Source organism: Ascaphus truei, unplaced genomic scaffold, assembly GCF_040206685.1.
Source record: "Ascaphus truei isolate aAscTru1 unplaced genomic scaffold, aAscTru1.hap1 HAP1_SCAFFOLD_838, whole genome shotgun sequence".
Classification (NCBI taxonomy): Eukaryota; Metazoa; Chordata; class Amphibia; order Anura; family Ascaphidae; genus Ascaphus; species Ascaphus truei.
Genome location: NW_027457176.1, coordinates 1 through 18,047, shown reverse-complemented (window position 1 = coordinate 18,047; position 18,047 = coordinate 1). Strand labels below are relative to the sequence as shown.

Genomic DNA, 18,047 nt, shown 5'->3' with positions numbered 1-18,047 from the left:
CGCTTTCCCCCAGCCTCAGCGCGCCTCTGTACAGCTGCTGCAACCCTTGATGCAGCCTAACCTACAACAGCATGGCCTGGTTTGAGGAGGACAAGATTGATGGATTCCTGTATATAGAGTGTCAGCTCTTCTCCCTGTATCTGTATATAGTGTCAGCTCTTCTCCCTGTATCTGTATATAGTGTCAGCTCTTCTCCCTGTATCTGTATATAGTGTCAGCTCTTCTCCCTGTATCTGTATATAGAGTGTCAGCTCTTCTCCCTGTATCTGTATATAGTGTCAGCTCTTCTCCCTGTATCTGTATATAGTGTCAGCTCTTCTCCCTGTATCTGTATATAGTGTCAGCTCTTCTCCCTGTATCTGTATATAGAGTGTCAGCTCTTCTCCCTGTATCTGTATATAGAGTGTCAGCTCTTCTCCCTGTATCTGTATATAGAGTGTCAGCTCTTCTCCCTGTATCTGTTTATAGAGTGTCAGCTCTTCTCCCTGTATCTGTTTATAGAGTGTCAGCTCTTCCCACTGTATGTGTTTATAGTGGCAGCTCTTCTCCCAGTATCTGTTTATAGAGTGTCAGCTCTTCTCCCTGTATCTGTTTATAGAGTGTCAGCTCTTCTCCCTGTATCTGTTTATAGAGTGTCAGCTCTTCCCACTGTATGTGTTTATAGTGGCAGCTCTTCTCCCAGTATCTGTTTATAGAGTGTTAGCTCTTCTCCCAGTATCTGTTTATAGAGTGTCAGCTTTTCTCCCTGTGTCTGTATATAGTGGCAGCTTTTCTCCCTGTGTCTGTATATATCCTCCCTCTCCTCCCCCTGTCCCTCGTCATGTAGTTGATTAGAGGACACGTATTTATTTTTATGAATGGGACTTCACCCCTAGACCATGATCTAGCAGAGAACTACATATCCCGGCATGCGCAGCTGCACCAGGCCACGCCTCTAACCTTGAATCAGCCAATAGGAAGACACGGACGGTGCAGCTACAGAAGGGACAGCAGGGAAACGCGAGAGAGCGGAACAGAGGCAACTGGGGGAGATACAGGAGGCAAGTACAGGGAGGTGGGGGCAGGTATAGGAAGGAGAGGGCAGGTAATGGGGGCAGATACAGGGAGAGGGCACATAGTTGGGGCAGATACAGGGAGAGGGCACACAGAGGGGGCAGATACAGGGAGAGGGCACACAGTGGGGGCAGATACAGGGAGAGGGCATACAGTGGGGGCAGATACAGGGAGAGGGCACACAGTGGGGCAGATACAGGGAGAGGGCACACAGTGGGGGCAGATACAGGGAGAGGGCTCACAGAGGGGGCAGATACAGGGAGAGGGCACAGTGGGGGTAGATACAGGGAGAGGGCACATAGTGGGGCAGATACAGGGAGGGGTCACATAGTGGGGGCAGATACAGGGAGGGGGCACATAGTGGGGGCAGATACAGGGAGGGGTCACATAGTGGGGGCAGATACAGGGAAGGGTCACATAGTGGGGGCAGATACAGGGAGGGGTCACATAGTGGGGGCAGATACAGGGAGGGGTCACATAGTGGGGGCAGATACAGGGAGGGGTCACATAGTGGGGGCAAATACAGGGAGGGGTCACATAGTGGGGGCAAATACAGGGAGGGGTCACATAGTGGGGGCAGATACAGGGAGGGGTCACATAGTGGGGGCAGATACAGGGAGGGGGCACATAGTGGGGGCAGGTACCGGGAGAGGTCACATAGTGGGGGCAGATACAGGGAGAGGTCACATAGTGGGGGCAGGTACCGGGAGAGGGCACATAGTGGGGGCAGATACAGGGAGGGGTCACATAGTGGGGGCAGATACAGGGAGGGGTCACATAGTGGGGGCAGATACAGGGAGGGGGCACATAGTGGGGGCAGATACAGGGAGAGGGCACATAGTGGGGGCAGGTACCGGGAGAGGTCACATAGTGGGGGCAGGTACAGGGAGAGGTCACATAGTGGGGGCAGGTACAGGGAGAGGTCACATAGTGGGGGCAGGTACAGGGAGAGGTCACATAGTGGGGGCAGATACAGGGAGAGGGCACAGTGGGGGTAGATACAGGGAGAGGGCACATAGTGGGGGCAGGTACCGGGAGAGGTCACATAGTGGGGGCAGATACAGGGAGAGGGCACATAGTGGGGGCAGGTACCGGGAGAGGTCACATAGTGGGGGCAGGTACAGGGAGAGGTCACATAGTGGGGGCAGGTACAGGGAGAGGTCACATAGTGGGGGCAGATACAGGGATGGGGCACATAGTGGGGGCAGATACAGGGAGGGGGCACATAGTGGGGGCAGATACAGGGAGGGGGCACATAGTGGGGGCAGATACCGGGAGAGGGCACATAGTGGGGGCAGATACAAGGAGGGGTCACATAGTGGGGGCAGATACAGGGAGGGGTCACATAGTGGGGGCAGATACAGGGAGGGGTCACATAGTGGGGGCAGATACAGGGAGGGGTCACATAGTGGGGGCAGATACAGGGAGGGGTCACATAGTGGGGGCAGATACAGGGAGGAGTCACATAGTGGGGGCAGATACAGGGAGATGGCACATAGTGGGGGCAGGTACAGGGAGAGGGCATTTCTGCAGATACATGGAGGAGAGGGCAGGTAATACCGTGGCTAATATTGTACTATACACGATACATAAAGCTTGGCCCCCTACAGAAGCACTTACCAGAACTCCTCCTACTGTCTCTGTGCGTTCTCCCCACCAATTAGATTGTAAGCTCTTCGGAGCAGGGACTCCTCTTCTACAATGTTACTTTTATGTCTGAGGCACTTAGTTCCATGATCTGTTATTTGTTATATATATATATATATATATATATATATATATATATATATATATATATATATATATATATATATGATTGTCACGTGTTTTACTGCAGTGAAGCGCTATGTACATTAATGGCGCTATATAAATAAAGACATACATACAGGTACGGGGAGGGGGGGCTGATTTTAGTTATACAACCTGACCCTTGCTCAGGTTACACAAGAGGAGGATAGGAATGTGTGCGGTGTATATCACACGAGGTGTGGCTGGCAGGGGGGTGTATATCAAAAAAGTCTTAGGTCATCGCCTCCTTAAATCCCTCTCCTGGCTTCCCATCAAATTTCAGAGCACCTACAAGTTTCTCCCCCAAAGCTCTCCGTTCACCTGCTCCTCCCTACAGTACATATCCGCTCTGATCGGTGATCCTTTCTTCCATGTAGCAACACAGGAGCAAGAGGGAGTAGGGGGTGCGATACCTTTTATTGGACTAAGGCTGCGCTTATAGTGCCGGCGACAGCTGCGCGACGTCGCGTCAAAACAAATGCATTGCCGCCGTCGCGTGCGCTTATAGTAAGCGCGATGGAGTGACGGCTTGGTCGCGATCGCTGGAAACTCCTTCCAATGGCTGCCATCTACTGCACTTATTCCCTCACCTGCTGTCTAACTCTCCCATCAAACCACTTAGATTGTAAGTTCTCCGGGGCAGGGATTTCCTTTTCCAGTGTCTGATCTTATTGTACTGTAATTCCCTGTACTGTATTCTCTCTCTTGTAAAGCGCCAAGTACAGCTGTGGGTGCTATATAAATAAAGATATACATATATACATATCACAAGTCTGCATCATTCACCCAACGTAATTTCCACAAATCGAAAAGTGTACTAATGGCAGTGACAGGGTTAAGTGGTCAGTTCCTTCCTAAGGGTAAAGTGTACTAATGGCAGTGACAGGGTTAAGTGGTCAGTTCCTTCCTAAGGGTAAAGTGTACTAGTGACAGGGTTAAGGGATCTGTCCCTCCTAGGGGGCAAAGTGTAAAAATGGCAGTGACAGGGATAAGTGGTCAGTTCCTTCCTAGGGGCAAAGTGTAATAATGGCAGTGACAGGATTAAGGGGTCAGTCCCTCCTTGCGGCAAAGTGTACTAATGGCAGTGACAGGGTTAATGGGTCACGTCTGAGTGATTGACACCTTTATACCCAAATCTGACACACATAGGTAATTTATAAATCATTATTTAAGGTTATTATATAAACACAATGAGCTGAGACGTGGGAGGGGTTTGATTTCCTCTGGCTGCTCCCTTTTGTCTGATGTTTAACAAGGGTTTGCACAGGTCAATCTCAGGGCCATAAACCTGCCTTTCCCCATATATGCTTCCACTGCAGCCAGGGGTTCTGGGTAGTGATATGCAAATGAGCACACCGTGTCACTTTGTACTAGCTTTTTCAGCACCGCCTGGGGTAAAGAAGTGCATGGCCAGTAACCTAGTCACAGACCTTGTGGGTCTCGTCAGTGTGAGGTTGGTTACTGGTTTTGCAATATGAACCTGGCACACTGAGTGGTCATTGTCATGTCATTACCCAGAATCCCTGACTGCTCTCTCACTCTAAGGCTGCGATTATAGTGGCCGTGCGTGCCTCGAACAAAAGGCTGTACCTCTGTGAGGCCGGCCATAGAGCGCGCTACCTCGATTCTCGGCCAGACAAATAACTTTGTTTGTGCCGCACGACGGCCGAGAAACGTGCGTGGTTCAGCCAATGAGGGCGAACCGCTTATGTGACGTCACGGCCACGCCTCCCTGTCGCCTAGTACAGTGGTGCGCAAACTGGGGGGTGCAGGGCGCAAGATTTTCGAGGGGGGGGGTGCGGCAGTTATAGAGGTCCCGCGCTCTCCCTCACTGGCATTTAAATTAAATGCCGGGGGGCCCGCACGAGGAGTCTATAATACACTTACCTTCCAGCGACGCGTCGTCCTGGTAACCCGGCCAAATCCAACCTCCACTCATGCTCTCACTCTGACTCTAACCCAGCCTCCACTAGAGCTCTCACTGTCGCTAACCCAGCCTCCATTCCTGCTGTCACTCTGACTCTAACCTAGCCTCCACTCGTGCTATCACTGACTGTAACCCAGCCTCCACTCGTGCTATCACTGACTGTAACCCAGCCTCAACTCGTGCTATCACTGACTGTAACCCAGCCTCAACTCGTGCTATCACTGACTGTAACCCAGCCTCCACTCGTGCTATCACTGACTGTAACCCAGCCTCAACTCGTGCTCTCACTGACTGTAACCCAGCCTCCACTCGTGCTCTCACTGACGCTAACCCAGCCTCCACTCGTGCTCTCACTGACGCTAACCCAGCCTCCACTCGTGCTCTCACTGATGCTAACCCAGCCTCCACTTGTGCTCTCACTCTGACTCTAACCTAGCCTCCACTCGTGCTATCACTGACTGTAACCCAGCCTCCACTCGTGCTATCACTGACTGTAACCCAGCCTCCACTCGTGCTATCACTGACTGTAACCCAGCCTCCACTCGTGCTATCACTGACTGTAACCCAGCCTCCACTCGTGCTATCACTGACTGTAACCCAGCCTCAACTCGTGCTCTCACTGACGCTAACCCAGCCTCCACTCGTGCTCTCACTGACGCTAACCCAGCCTCCACTCGTGCTCTCACTCTGACTCTAACCTAGCCTCCACTCGTGCTCTCACTGTCTGTAACCAAGCCTCCACTTGTGCTCTCACTCTGACTCTAACCCAGCCTCCACTCATGCTCTCACTATCTGTAACCCAGCCTCCACTTGTTCTCTCACTGTCTGTTACCCAGCCTCCACTCGTGCTCTCACTGACTTTAACCCAGCCTCCACTCGTGCTCTCACTGACTGTAACCCAGCCTCCACTCGGGCTCTCACTGACTCTAACCCAGCCTCCACTCGGGCTCTCACTGACTAACCCAGCCTCCACTCGAGCTCTCACTGACTGTTACCCAGCCTCCACTCGTGCTGTCACTCTGACTCTAACCCAGCCTCCTCTCGCTCTATATGATTGGAATGTAGTCTTTCTGTGAATGGAAAGCAATCTCTCTCTCTCTGTCTCTCTCTCTCTCTCTCTCTCTCTCTCTCTCTCTCTCTCTCTCTCTCTCTCTCTCTCTCTCTCTCTCTCACTCTCACTCTCACTCTCACTCTCACTCTCACTCTCACTCTCACTCTCACTCTCACTCTCACTCTCACTCTCTCTTTCTCTCTCTCTTTGGTCTCTTTTCTTTCTCTCTGTGTGTGATTGGAACTAGACATGAGCAAACCAGTCTGAATCCGTTCCACGCATTTTCCCGAGCTTTTCATCTCAAATCCAATCCGCTGAATGAAATGCGCTGGAAGGCCACCCGGATTCTTCAAAATCCATCGTTGGGTCTTGGCCGCTGGGAGGGACAGGCGAAGGAGTAGGAGTTCAATTTTAGTGTGTCCCCTCAAATCTCCCTCCAAATAACTTAGGAAGAGACACTGTGCTCACACTGTTAGAGCTGCTGCTTAAAAAAGCAGTGGTGGTGGCTTCTGGTCCTTTTGGGTCTGACACCAGTACACTATTCCGGTCACTAGGTGTCTTAGGGTAGTCAACTCAGTATAGTTGTTATGGATAGCCTTTTAGGAAATAGGTGATGTGACTTATTTAAATATACTTTGCATATGCATTAGCATATCTCCCAGGGTACCTTAGGTGGCCCTTTTCAGCACAAGTATCTCTCCCTAAGTTATTTGGAGGGAGGTTTGAGGGGATATATACACAATAGGAGACACTGCTGAATCCCCCCTGCAGTCTTCTCTCTCGCAGTCTCTCTCTCTCAGTAACGCAGTCTCTCTCTCTGTAACGCACTCTCCGTAACGCAGTCTCTCTCTCCGTAACGCAGTCTCTCTCTCCGTAACGCAGTCTCTCTCTCTCTCCGTAACGCAGTCTCTCTCTCCGTAACGCAGTCTCTCTCTCTCTCAGTAACGCAGTCTCTCTCTCTGTAACGCACTCTCCGTAACGCAGTCTCTCTCTCTCTCCGTAACGCAGTCTCTCTCTCCGTAACGCCGTCTCTATCTCTCCGTAACGCAGTCTCTCTCTCCGTAACGCAGTCTCTCTCTCCGTAACGCAGTCTCTCTCTCCGTAACGCAGTCTCTATCTCTCCGTAACGCAGTCTCTCTCCGTAACGCAGTCTCTATCTCTCCGTAACGCAGTCTCTCTCTCTCCGTAACGCAGTCTCTCTCTCTCCGTAACGCAGTCTCTCTCCATAACGCAGTCTCTCTCCGTAACGCAGTCTCTCTCCGTAACGCAGTCTCTCTCCGTAACGCAGTCTCTCTCCGTAACGCAGTCTCTCTCTCCGTAATGCAGTCTCTCTCCGGAACGCAGTCTCTCTCTCTCCGTAACGCAGTCTCTCTCTCTCCGTAACGCAGTCTCTCTCCGTAACGCAGTCTCTCTCCGTAACGCAGTCTCTCTCTCCGTAACGCAGTCTCTATCTCTCCGTAACGCAGTCTCTCTCCGTAACGCAGTCTCTATCTCTCCGTAACGCAGTCTCTCTCTCTCCGTAACGCAGTCTCTCTCCGTAACGCAGTCTCTCTCCGTAACGCAGTCTCTCTCTCTCTCCGTAACGCAGTCTCTCTCTCCGTAACGCCGTCTCTATCTCTCCGTAACGCAGTCTCTCTCTCCGTAACGCAGTCTCTCTCTCCGTAACGCAGTCTCTCTCTCCGTAACGCAGTCTCTATCTCTCCGTAACGCAGTCTCTCTCCGTAACGCAGTCTCTATCTCTCCGTAACGCAGTCTCTCTCTCTCCGTAACGCAGTCTCTCTCCGTAACGCAGTCTCTCTCCATAACGCAGTCTCTCTCCGTAACGCAGTCTCTCTCCGTAACGCAGTCTCTCTCCGTAACGCAGTCTCTCTCTCCGTAATGCAGTCTCTCTCTCTCCGGAACGCAGTCTCTCTCTCTCCGTAACGCAGTCTCTCTCTCTCCGTAACGCAGTCTCTCTCTCTCCGTAACGCAGTCTCTCTCTCTCCGTAACGCAGTCTCTCTCTCTCCGTAACGCAGTCTCTCCCTCTCTCTCCGTAACGCAGTCTCTCCCTCTCTCTCCGTAACGCAGTCTCTCCCTCTCTCTCCGTAACGCAGTCTCTCCCTCTCTCTCCGTAACGCAGTCTCTCTCTCTCTCTCTCCGTAACGCAGTCTCTCCCTCTCTCTCCGTAACGCAGTCTCTCCCTCTCTCTCCGTAACGCAGTCTCTCCCTCTCTCTCCGTAACGCAGTCTCTCTCTCTCTCTCTCCGTAACGCAGTCTCTCTCTCTCCGTAACGCAGTCTCTCTCTCTCCGTAACGCAGTCTCTCTCTCTCCGTAACGCAGTCTCTCTCTCTCCGTAACGCAGTCTCTCTCTCTCCGTAACGCAGTCTCTCTCTCTCCGTAACGCAGTGTCTCCCTCTCTCCGTAACGCAGTCTCTCCCTCTCTCCGTAACGCAGTCTCTCTCTCTCTCTCTCCGTAACGCAGTCTCCCTCTCTCTCCGTAACGCAGTTTCTCTCTCTCTCCGTAACGCAGTCTCTCTCTCTCTCCGTAACGCAGTCTCTCTCTCTCTCCGTAACGCAGTCTCCTCTCTCCGTAACGCAGTCTCCCTCTCTCCGTAACGCAGTCTCTCTCTCTCTCCGTAACGCAGTCTCCTCTCTCCGTAACGCAGTCTCCCTCTCTCTCCGTAACGCAGTCTCTCTCTCTCTCCGTAACGCAGTCTCCCTCTCTCTCCGTAACGCAGTCTCCCTCTCTCTCCGTAACGCAGTCTCCCTCTCTCTGTAACGCAGTCTCTCTCTCCGTAACGCAGTCTCCCTCTCTCTGTAACGCAGTCTCTCTCCGTAACGCAGTCTCTCTCCGTAACGCAGTCTCTCTCTCTCTCTCTCCGTAACGCAGTCTCCCTCTCTCTCCGTAACGCAGTCTCTCTCTCTCTCCGTAACGCAGTCTCCCTCTCTCTCCGTAACGCAGTCTCTCTCTCTCTCCGTAACGCAGTCTCCCTCTCTCTCCGTAACGCAGTCTCCCTCTCTCTCCGTAACGCAGTCTCCCTCTCTCTGTAACGCAGTCTCTCCCTCTCTCCGTAACGCAGTCTCTCTCTCTCTCTCTCCGTAACGCAGTCTCTCCCTCTCTCCGTAACGCAGTCTCTCTCTCTCTCTCTCCGTAACGCAGTCTCCCTCTCTCTCCGTAACGCAGTTTCTCTCTCTCTCCGTAACGCAGTCTCTCTCTCTCTCCGTAACGCAGTCTCCCTCTCTCTCCGTAACGCAGTCTCCTCTCTCCGTAACGCAGTCTCCCTCTCTCTCCGTAACGCAGTCTCTCTCTCTCTCCGTAACGCAGTCTCCCTCTCTCTCCGTAACGCAGTCTCCCTCTCTCTCCGTAACGCAGTCTCCCTCTCTCTGTAACGCAGTCTCTCTCTCCGTAACGCAGTCTCCCTCTCTCTGTAACGCAGTCTCTCTCCGTAACGCAGTCTCTCTCCGTAACGCAGTCTCTCTCTCTCTCTCTCCGTAACGCAGTCTCCCTCTCTCTCCGTAACGCAGTCTCTCTCTCTCTCCGTAACGCAGTCTCCCTCTCTCTCCGTAACGCAGTCTCTCTCTCCGTAACGCAGTCTCCCTCTCTCTCCGTAACGCAGTCTCCCTCTCTCTCCGTAACGCAGTCTCCCTCTCTCTGTAACGCAGTCTCTCTCTCCGTAACGCAGTCTCCCTCTCTCTGTAACGCAGTCTCTCTCTCTCCGTAACGCAGTCTCTCTCCGTAACGCAGTCTCTCTCTCTCTCTCTCCGTAACGCAGTCTCCCTCTCTCTCCGTAACGCAGTCTCCCTCTCTCCGTAACGCAGTCTCTCTCTCTCTCCGTAACGCAGTCTCTCTCCGTAACGCAGTCTCTCTCTCTCTCCGTAACGCAGTCTCTCTCTCTCTCCGTAACGCAGTCTCTCTCTCTCCGTAACGCAGTCTCCCTCTCTCTGTAACGCAGTCTCTCTCTCTCTCCGTAACGCAGTCTCTCTCTCTCTCCGTAACGCAGTCTCCCTCTCTCCGTAACGCAGTCTCTCTCTCTCTCCGTAACGCAGTCTCTCTCCGTAACGCAGTCTCTCTCTCTCTCCGTAACGCAGTCTCTCTCTCTCTCCGTAACGCAGTCTCTCCCTCTCTCCGTAACGCAGTGTCTCTCTCTCCGTAACGCAGTCTCCCTCTCTCCCCGTAACGCAGTCTCTCTCTCTCCGTAACGCAGTCTCTCTCTCTCTCCGTAACGCAGTCTCCCTCTCTCTCCGTAACGCAGTCTCTCTCTCTCTCCGTAACGCAGTCTCTCTCTCTCTCCGTAACGCAGTCTCTCCCTCTCTCCGTAACGCAGTCTCTCCCTCTCTCCGTAACGCAGTCTCTCTCTCTCTCTCCGTAACGCAGTCTCTCTCTCTCCGTAACGCAGTCTCTCTCTCTCTCCGTAACGCAGTCTCTCTCTCCGTAACGCAGTCTCCCCCTCTCTCTCCGTAACGCAGTCTCTCTCTCTCTCCGTAACGCAGTCTCTCTCTCTCTCCGTAACGCAGTCTCTCTCTCTCTCCGTAACGCAGTCCCCCTCTCTCTCCGTAACGCAGTCTCCCTCTCTCTCCGTAACGCAGTCTCTCTCTCTCTCCGTAACGCAGTCTCTCCCTCTCTCCGTAACGCAGTCTCTCTCTCTCTCTCCGTAACGCAGTCTCCCTCTCTCTCCGTAACGCAGTCTCTCCCTCTCTCCGTAACGCAGTCTCTCTCTCTCTCCGTAACGCAGTCTCTCCCTCCCTCCGTAACACACTCTCCCTCTCTCTCCGTAACGCAGTTTCTCTCTCTCTCCGTAACGCAGTCTCTCTCTCTCTCCGTAACGCAGTCTCTCTCTCTCTCCGTAACGCAGTCTCCCTCTCTCTCCGTAACGCAGTCTCTCTCTCTCCGTAACGCAGTCTCCCTCTCTCTCCGTAACGCAGTCTCTCTCTCTCTCTCCGTAACGCAGTCTCTCTCTCTCTCCGTAACGCAGTCTCCCTCTCTCTCCGTAACGCAGTCTCCCTCTCTCTCCGTAACGCAGTCTCTCCCTCTCTCCGTAACGCAGTCTCTCCCTCTCTCCGTAACGCAGTCTCTCTCTCTCTCCGTAACGCAGTCTCTCCCTCTCTCCGTAACGCAGTCTCTCCCTCTCTCCGTAACACAGTCTCTCCCTCTCTCCGTAACACAGTCTCTCCCTCTCTCTCCGTAACGCAGTTTCTCTCTCTCTCCGTAACGCAGTCTCTCTCTCTCTCCGTAACGCAGTCTCTCTCTCTCTCCGTAACGCAGTCTCTCTCTCCGTAACGCAGTCTCCCTCTCTCTCCGTAACGCATTCTCCCCCCCTCTCTCCGTAACGCAGTCTCTCTCTCCGTAACGCAGTCTCTCTCTCTCTCCGTAACGCAGTCTCCCTCTCTCTCCGTAACGCAGTCTCTCCCTCTCTCCGTAACACAGTCTCTCCCTCTCTCCGTAACGCAGTCTCTCTCTCTCCGTAACGTAGTCTCTCTCTCTCTCTCCGTAACGCAGTCTCTCTCTCTCTCTCCGTAACGCAGTCCCTCTCTCTCTCCGTAACGCAGTCTCCCTCTCTCTCCGTAACGCAGTCTCTCTCTCCGTAACGCAGTCTCCCCCTCTCTCTCCGTAACGCAGTCTCCCCCTCTCTCCGTAACGCAGTCTCTCTCTCTCTCTGTAACGCAGTCTCTCTCTCTCTCTCCGTAACGCAGTCTCTCCCCCTCTCTCCGTAACGCAGTCTCTCCCTCTCTCTCCGTAACGCAGTCTCTCTCTCTCTCCGTAACGCAGTCTCCCTCTCTCTCCGTAACGCAGTCTCTCTCTCTCCGTAATGCAGTCTCTCTCTCTCTCTCCGTAACGCAGTCTCCCCCTCTCTCCGTAACGCAGTCTCCCCCTCTCTCCGTAACGCAGTCTCTCTCTCTCTCCGTAACGCTGTCCCTCTCTCTCTCTCTCCGTAACGCAGTCTCCCTCTCTCTCCGTAACGCAGTCCTCTCTCTCTCCGTAACGCAGTCTCTCTCTCCGTAACGCAGTCTCTCTCTCCGTAACGCAGTCTCCCTCTCTCTCCGTAACGCAGTCTCTCTCTCTCTCCGTAACGCAGTCTCTCTCTCTCTCCGTAACGCAGTCTCTCTCTCTCTCCGTAACGCAGTCTCTCTCTCTCTGCGTAACGCAGTCTCCCTCTCTCTCCGTAACGCAGTCTCCCTCTCTCTCCTTAACGCAGTCTCTCTCTCTCTCTCTCTCTCCGTAACGCAGTCTCCCTCTCTCTCTCCGTAACGCAGTCTCCCTCTCTCTCTCCGTAACGCAGTCTCTCCCTCTCTCCGTAACGCAGTCTCTCTCTCTCCGTAACGCAGTCTCCCTCTCTCCGTAACGCAGTCTCTCTCTCTCTCCGTAACGCAGTCTCCCTCTCTCCGTAACGCAGTCTCCCTCTCTCCGTAACGCAGTCTCCCTCTCTCTCCATAACGCAGTCTCTCTCTCTCTCCGTAACGCAGTCTCTCTCTCTCCGTAACGCAGTCTCTCTCTCTCCGTAACGCAGTCTCCCTCTCTCCGTAACGCAGTCTCTCCCTCTCTCCGTAACGCAGTCTCCCCCTCTCTCCGTAACGCAGTCTCTCTCTCTCCGTAAAGCAGTCTCTCTCTCCGTAACGCAGTCTCTCTCTCTCTCCGTAACGCAGTCTCCCTCTCTCTCCGTAACGCAGTCTCTCTCTCTCTCCGTAACGCAGTCTCTCTCTCTCTCTCCGTAACGCAGTCTCTCTCTCTCTCCGTAACGCAGTCTCTCTCTCTCTCTCCGTAACGCAGTCTCCCCCTCTCTCCGTAACGCAGTCTCCCCCTCTCTCCGTAACGCAGTCTCTCTCTCTCTCCGTAACGCAGTCTCCCTCTCTCTCCGTAACGCAGTCTCTCTCTCTCTCCGTAACGCAGTCTCCCTCTCTCTCCGTAACGCAGTCTCCCTCTCTCCGTAACGCAGTCTCTCTCTCTCTCCGTAACGCAGTCTCTCTCTCTCCGTAACGCAGTCTCTCTCTCTCTCCGTAACGCAGTCTCTCTCTCTCCGTAACGCAGTCTCTCTCTCTCTCCGTAACGCAGTCTCCCTCTCTCTCCGTAACGCAGTCTGTCTCTCTCTCCGTAACGCAGTCTCTCTCTCTCTCCGTAACGCAGTCTCCCCCTCTCTCCGTAACGCAGTCTCTCTCTCTCCGTAACGCAGTCTCTTTCTCCGTAACGCAGTGTCTCTCTCTCCGTAACGCAGTCTCTCCCTCTCTCTCCGTAACGCAGTCTCTCTCTCTCCGTAACGCAGTCTCTCTCTCCGTAACGCAGTCTCCCTCTCTCTCCGTAACGCAGTCTCTCCCTCTCTCTCCGTAACGCAGTCTCTCTCTCTCTCCGTAACGCAGTCTCTCTCTCTCCGTAACGCAGTCTCCCCCTCTCTCTCCGTAACGCAGTCTCCCTCTCTCTCCGTAACGCAGTCTGTCTCTCTCTCCGTAACGCAGTCTCCCCCTCTCTCTCCGTAACGCAGTCTCTCTCTCTCCGTAACGCAGTCTCTCTCTCTCCGTAACGCAGTCTCCCCCTCTCTCCGTAACACAGTCTCTCTCTCTCCGTAACGCAGTCTCTCTCTCTCTCCGTAACGCAGTCTCCCCCTCTCTCCGTAACACAGTCTCTCTCTCTCCGTAACACAGTCTCTCTCTCTCCGTAACGCTGTCCCTCTCTCTCTCTCTCCGTAACGCAGTCTCCCTCTCTCTCCGTAACGCAGTCCTCTCTCTCTCCGTAACGCAGTCTCTCTCTCCGTAACGCAGTCTCTCTCTCCGTAACGCAGTCTCCCTCTCTCTCCGTAACGCAGTCTCTCTCTCTCTCCGTAACGCAGTCTCTCTCTCTCTCCGTAACGCAGTCTCTCTCTCTCTCCGTAACGCAGTCTCTCTCTCTCTGCGTAACGCAGTCTCCTCTCTCTCCGTAACGCAGTCTCCCTCTCTCTCCTTAACGCAGTCTCTCTCTCTCTCTCTCTCCGTAACGCAGTCTCCCTCTCTCTCTCCGTAACGCAGTCTCCCTCTCTCTCTCCGTAACGCAGTCTCTCCCTCTCTCCGTAACGCAGTCTCTCTCTCTCCGTAACGCAGTCTCCCTCTCTCCGTAACGCAGTCTCTCTCTCTCTCCGTAACGCAGTCTCCCTCTCTCCGTAACGCAGTCTCCCTCTCTCCGTAACGCAGTCTCCCTCTCTCTCCATAACGCAGTCTCTCTCTCTCTCCGTAACGCAGTCTCTCTCTCTCCGTAACGCAGTCTCTCTCTCTCCGTAACGCAGTCTCCCTCTCTCCGTAACGCAGTCTCTCCCTCTCTCCGTAACGCAGTCTCCCCTCTCTCCGTAACGCAGTCTCTCTCTCTCCGTAAAGCAGTCTCTCTCTCCGTAACGCAGTCTCTCTCTCTCTCCGTAACGCAGTCTCCCTCTCTCTCCGTAACGCAGTCTCTCTCTCTCTCCGTAACGCAGTCTCTCTCTCTCTCCGTAACGCAGTCTCTCTCTCTCTCCGTAACGCAGTCTCTCTCTCTCTCTCCGTAACGCAGTCTCCCCCTCTCTCCGTAACGCAGTCTCCCCCTCTCTCCGTAACGCAGTCTCTCTCTCTCTCCGTAACGCAGTCTCCCTCTCTCTCCGTAACGCAGTCTCTCTCTCTCCGTAACGCAGTCTCCCTCTCTCTCCGTAACGCAGTCTCCCTCTCTCCGTAACGCAGTCTCTCTCTCTCTCCGTAACGCAGTCTCTCTCTCTCCGTAACGCAGTCTCTCTCTCTCTCCGTAACGCAGTCTCTCTCTCTCCGTAACGCAGTCTCTCTCTCTCTCCGTAACGCAGTCTCCCTCTCTCTCCGTAACGCAGTCTGTCTCTCTCTCCGTAACGCAGTCTCTCTCTCTCTCCGTAACGCAGTCTCCCCCTCTCTCCGTAACGCAGTCTCTCTCTCTCCGTAACGCAGTCTCTTTCTCCGTAACGCAGTGTCTCTCTCTCCGTAACGCAGTCTCTCCCTCTCTCTCCGTAACGCAGTCTCTCTCTCTCCGTAACGCAGTCTCTCTCTCCGTAACGCAGTCTCCCTCTCTCTCCGTAACGCAGTCTCTCCCTCTCTCTCCGTAACGCAGTCTCTCTCTCTCTCCGTAACGCAGTCTCTCTCTCTCCGTAACGCAGTCTCCCCCTCTCTCTCCGTAACGCAGTCTCCCTCTCTCTCCGTAACGCAGTCTGTCTCTCTCTCCGTAACGCAGTCTCCCCCTCTCTCTCCGTAACGCAGTCTCTCTCTCTCCGTAACGCAGTCTCTCTCTCTCCGTAACGCAGTCTCCCCTCTCTCCGTAACACAGTCTCTCTCTCTCCGTAACGCAGTCTCTCTCTCTCTCCGTAACGCAGTCTCCCCTCTCTCTCCGTAACACAGTCTCTCTCTCTCCGTAACGCAGTCTCTCTCTCTCTCCGTAACACAGTCTCTCTCTCTCCGTAACGCAGTCTCTCTCTCTCTCCGTAACGCAGTCTCCCCCTCTCTCTCCGTAACACAGTCTCTCTCTCTCCGTAACGCAGTCTCTCTCTCTCTCTCTCCGTAACGCAGTCTCCCCCTCTCTCTCCGTAACGCAGTCTCCCTCTCTCTCTCCGTAACGCAGTCTCTCTCTCTCTCCGTAACGCAGTCTCCCTCTCTCTCCGTAACGCAGTCTGTCTCTCTCTCCGTAACGCAGTCTCTCTCTCTCTCCGTAACGCAGTCTCCCCCTCTCTCCGTAACGCAGTCTCTCTCTCTCCGTAACGCAGTCTCTTTCTCCGTAACGCAGTGTCTCTCTCTCCGTAACGCAGTCTCTCCCTCTCTCTCCGTAACGCAGTCTCTCTCTCTCCGTAACGCAGTCTCTCTCTCCGTAACGCAGTCTCCCTCTCTCTCCGTAACGCAGTCTCTCCCTCTCTCTCCGTAACGCAGTCTCTCTCTCTCTCCGTAACGCAGTCTCTCTCTCTCCGTAACGCAGTCTCCCCCTCTCTCTCCGTAACGCAGTCTCCCTCTCTCTCCGTAACGCAGTCTGTCTCTCTCTCCGTAACGCAGTCTCCCCCTCTCTCTCCGTAACGCAGTCTCTCTCTCTCCGTAACGCAGTCTCTCTCTCTCCGTAACGCAGTCTCCCCCTCTCTCTCCGTAACACAGTCTCTCTCTCTCCGTAACGCAGTCTCCCTCTCTCCGTAACGCAGTCTCCCTCTCTCTCCGTAACGCAGTCTCTCCCTCTCTCCGTAACGCAGTCTCTCTCTCTCTCTCCGTAACGCAGTCTCCCTCTCTCTCTCCGTAACGCAGTCTCTCTCTCTCTCTCTCCGTAACGCAGTCTCCCCCTCTCTCCGTAACGCAGTCTCTCTCTCTCTCCGTAACGCAGTCTCTCTCTCTCCGTAACGCAGTCTCCCCTCTCTCTCCATAACGCAGTCTCCCCCTCTCTCTCCATAACGCAGTCTCTCCCTCTCTCTCCGTAACGCAGTCTCCCCCTCTCTCCGTAACGCAGTCTCTCTCTCTCCGTAACGCAGTCTCCCTCTCTCTCCGTAACACAGTCTCTCCCTCTCTCTCCGTAACGCAGTCTCTCTCTCTCTCCGTAACGCAGTCTCTCCCTCTCTCTCCGTAACGCAGTCTCCCCCTCTCTCTCCGTAACGCAGTCTCTCTCTCTCCGTAACGCAGTCTCTCCTCTCTCTCCGTAACGCAGTCTCTCTCTCTCTCCGTAACGCAGTCTCCCTCTCTCTCCGTAACGCAGTCTCTCTCTCTCTCCGTAACGCAGTCTCCCCCTCTCTCCGTAACGCAGTCTCTCTCTCTCCGTAACGCAGTCTCTCTCTCTCTCCGTAACGCAGTCTCTCTCTCTCCGTAACGCAGTCTCCCTCTCTCCGTAACGCAGTCTCCCTCTCTCTCCGTAACGCAGTCTCCCTCTCTCTCCGTAACGCAGTCTCTCTCTCCGTAACGCAGTCTCTCTCCCTCTCTCCGTAACGCAGTCTCTCTCTCTCTCCGTAACGCAGTCTCTCCCTCTCTCTCCGTAACGCAGTCTCTCCCTCTCTCCGTAACGCAGTCTCTCTCTCTCTCCGTAACGCAGTCTCTCTCTCTCTCCGTAACGCAGTCTCCCTCTCTCTCCGTAACGCAGTCTCCCTCTCTCTCCGTAACGCAGTCTCTCTCTCTCTCCGTAACGCAGTCTCCCTCTCTCTCCGTAACGCAGTCTCTCTCTCTCTCTCCCCGTAACGCAGTCTCTCTCTCCGTAACGCAGTCTCCCTCTCTCTCCGTAACGCAGTCTCCCTCTCTCTCCGTAACGCAGTCTCTCCCTCTCTCCGTAACGCAGTCTCTCTCTCTCTCCGTAACGCAGTCTCCCCCTCTCTCTCCGTAACGCAGTCTCTCTCTCTCTCCGTAACGCAGTCTCCCTCTCTCTCCGTAACGCAGTCTCTCTCTCTCCGTAACGCAGTCTCTCTCTCTCCGTAACGCAGTCTCCCTCTCTCTCCGTAACGCAGTCTCCCTCTCTCTCCGTAACGCAGTCTCCCTCTCTCTCCGTAACGCAGTCTCTCTCTCTCCGTAACGCAGTCTCTCCCTCTCTCCGTAACGCAGTCTCTCTCTCTCCGTAACGCAGTCTCTCTCTCCGTAACGCAGTCTCCCTCTCTCTCCGTAACGCAGTCTCTCTCTCCGTAACGCAGTCTCTCTCTCCGTAACGCAGTCTCTCTCTCCGTAACGCAGTCTCTTTGCTCTTGGTAATTATAGAGAGATGCCGGAGGGTCCAGAGCTTCATCTCGCCAGCCTCTTTGTCAATGTGGCCTGCGCAGAGCTGCGTTTCGCGGGCGCGGTGGAGAAGTCTGTGGTTAGCAAGAACGCGGAGGTGCCATTTTGCTGCCCGGAGTACACTATCCGCGCCACGTCCCGGGGAAAGGAGGTGATGCTGACCCTCGCCCCGACGCAGGGAGAGGCCATGGACGTGGTCTTCAGGTTCGGCATGTCCGGGAGTTTCAAGCTGAGCCGCGAGGACACGCTCCCCAAACACGCCCACCTGCTCTTCTACACCAAGGACACCCCGCGGCGAGCGCTCTGCTTTGTGGACCCGCGGCGCTTTGGGACCTGGCAGGTGAATGGCACGTGGCAGCCGGGACGTGGCCCATGTGTGATGCTGGAGTACGAAAAGTTCAGGTGCGGAGAGGAGGGTCCTGTATGGGGGGGAGGGGGGTTTCTGTATGGTGGGGGGAGGGGGGTTTCTGTATGGTGGGGGGGAGGGGGGTTTCTGTATGGTGGGGGGGAGGGGGGTTTCTGTATGGGGGGGAGGGGGGTTTCTGTATTGTGGGGGGAGGGGGGTTTCTGTATGGTGGGGG

At 54.5% G+C, this 18,047-nt stretch overlaps 1 protein-coding gene across 1 annotated transcript; it reads left to right on the top strand.

Annotated features, from left to right (window-relative positions):
* Positions 1-960: 960 nt before the first annotated feature.
* Positions 961-17,868, top strand: LOC142486393 (endonuclease 8-like 1; the record flags this gene model as incomplete). Its single annotated transcript, XM_075584990.1, has 2 exons — positions 961-1,040; positions 17,449-17,868. A coding segment is annotated over exon 2 (416 nt), but the record flags the coding sequence as incomplete, so codon positions are not given.
* Positions 17,869-18,047: the final 179 nt, after the last annotated feature.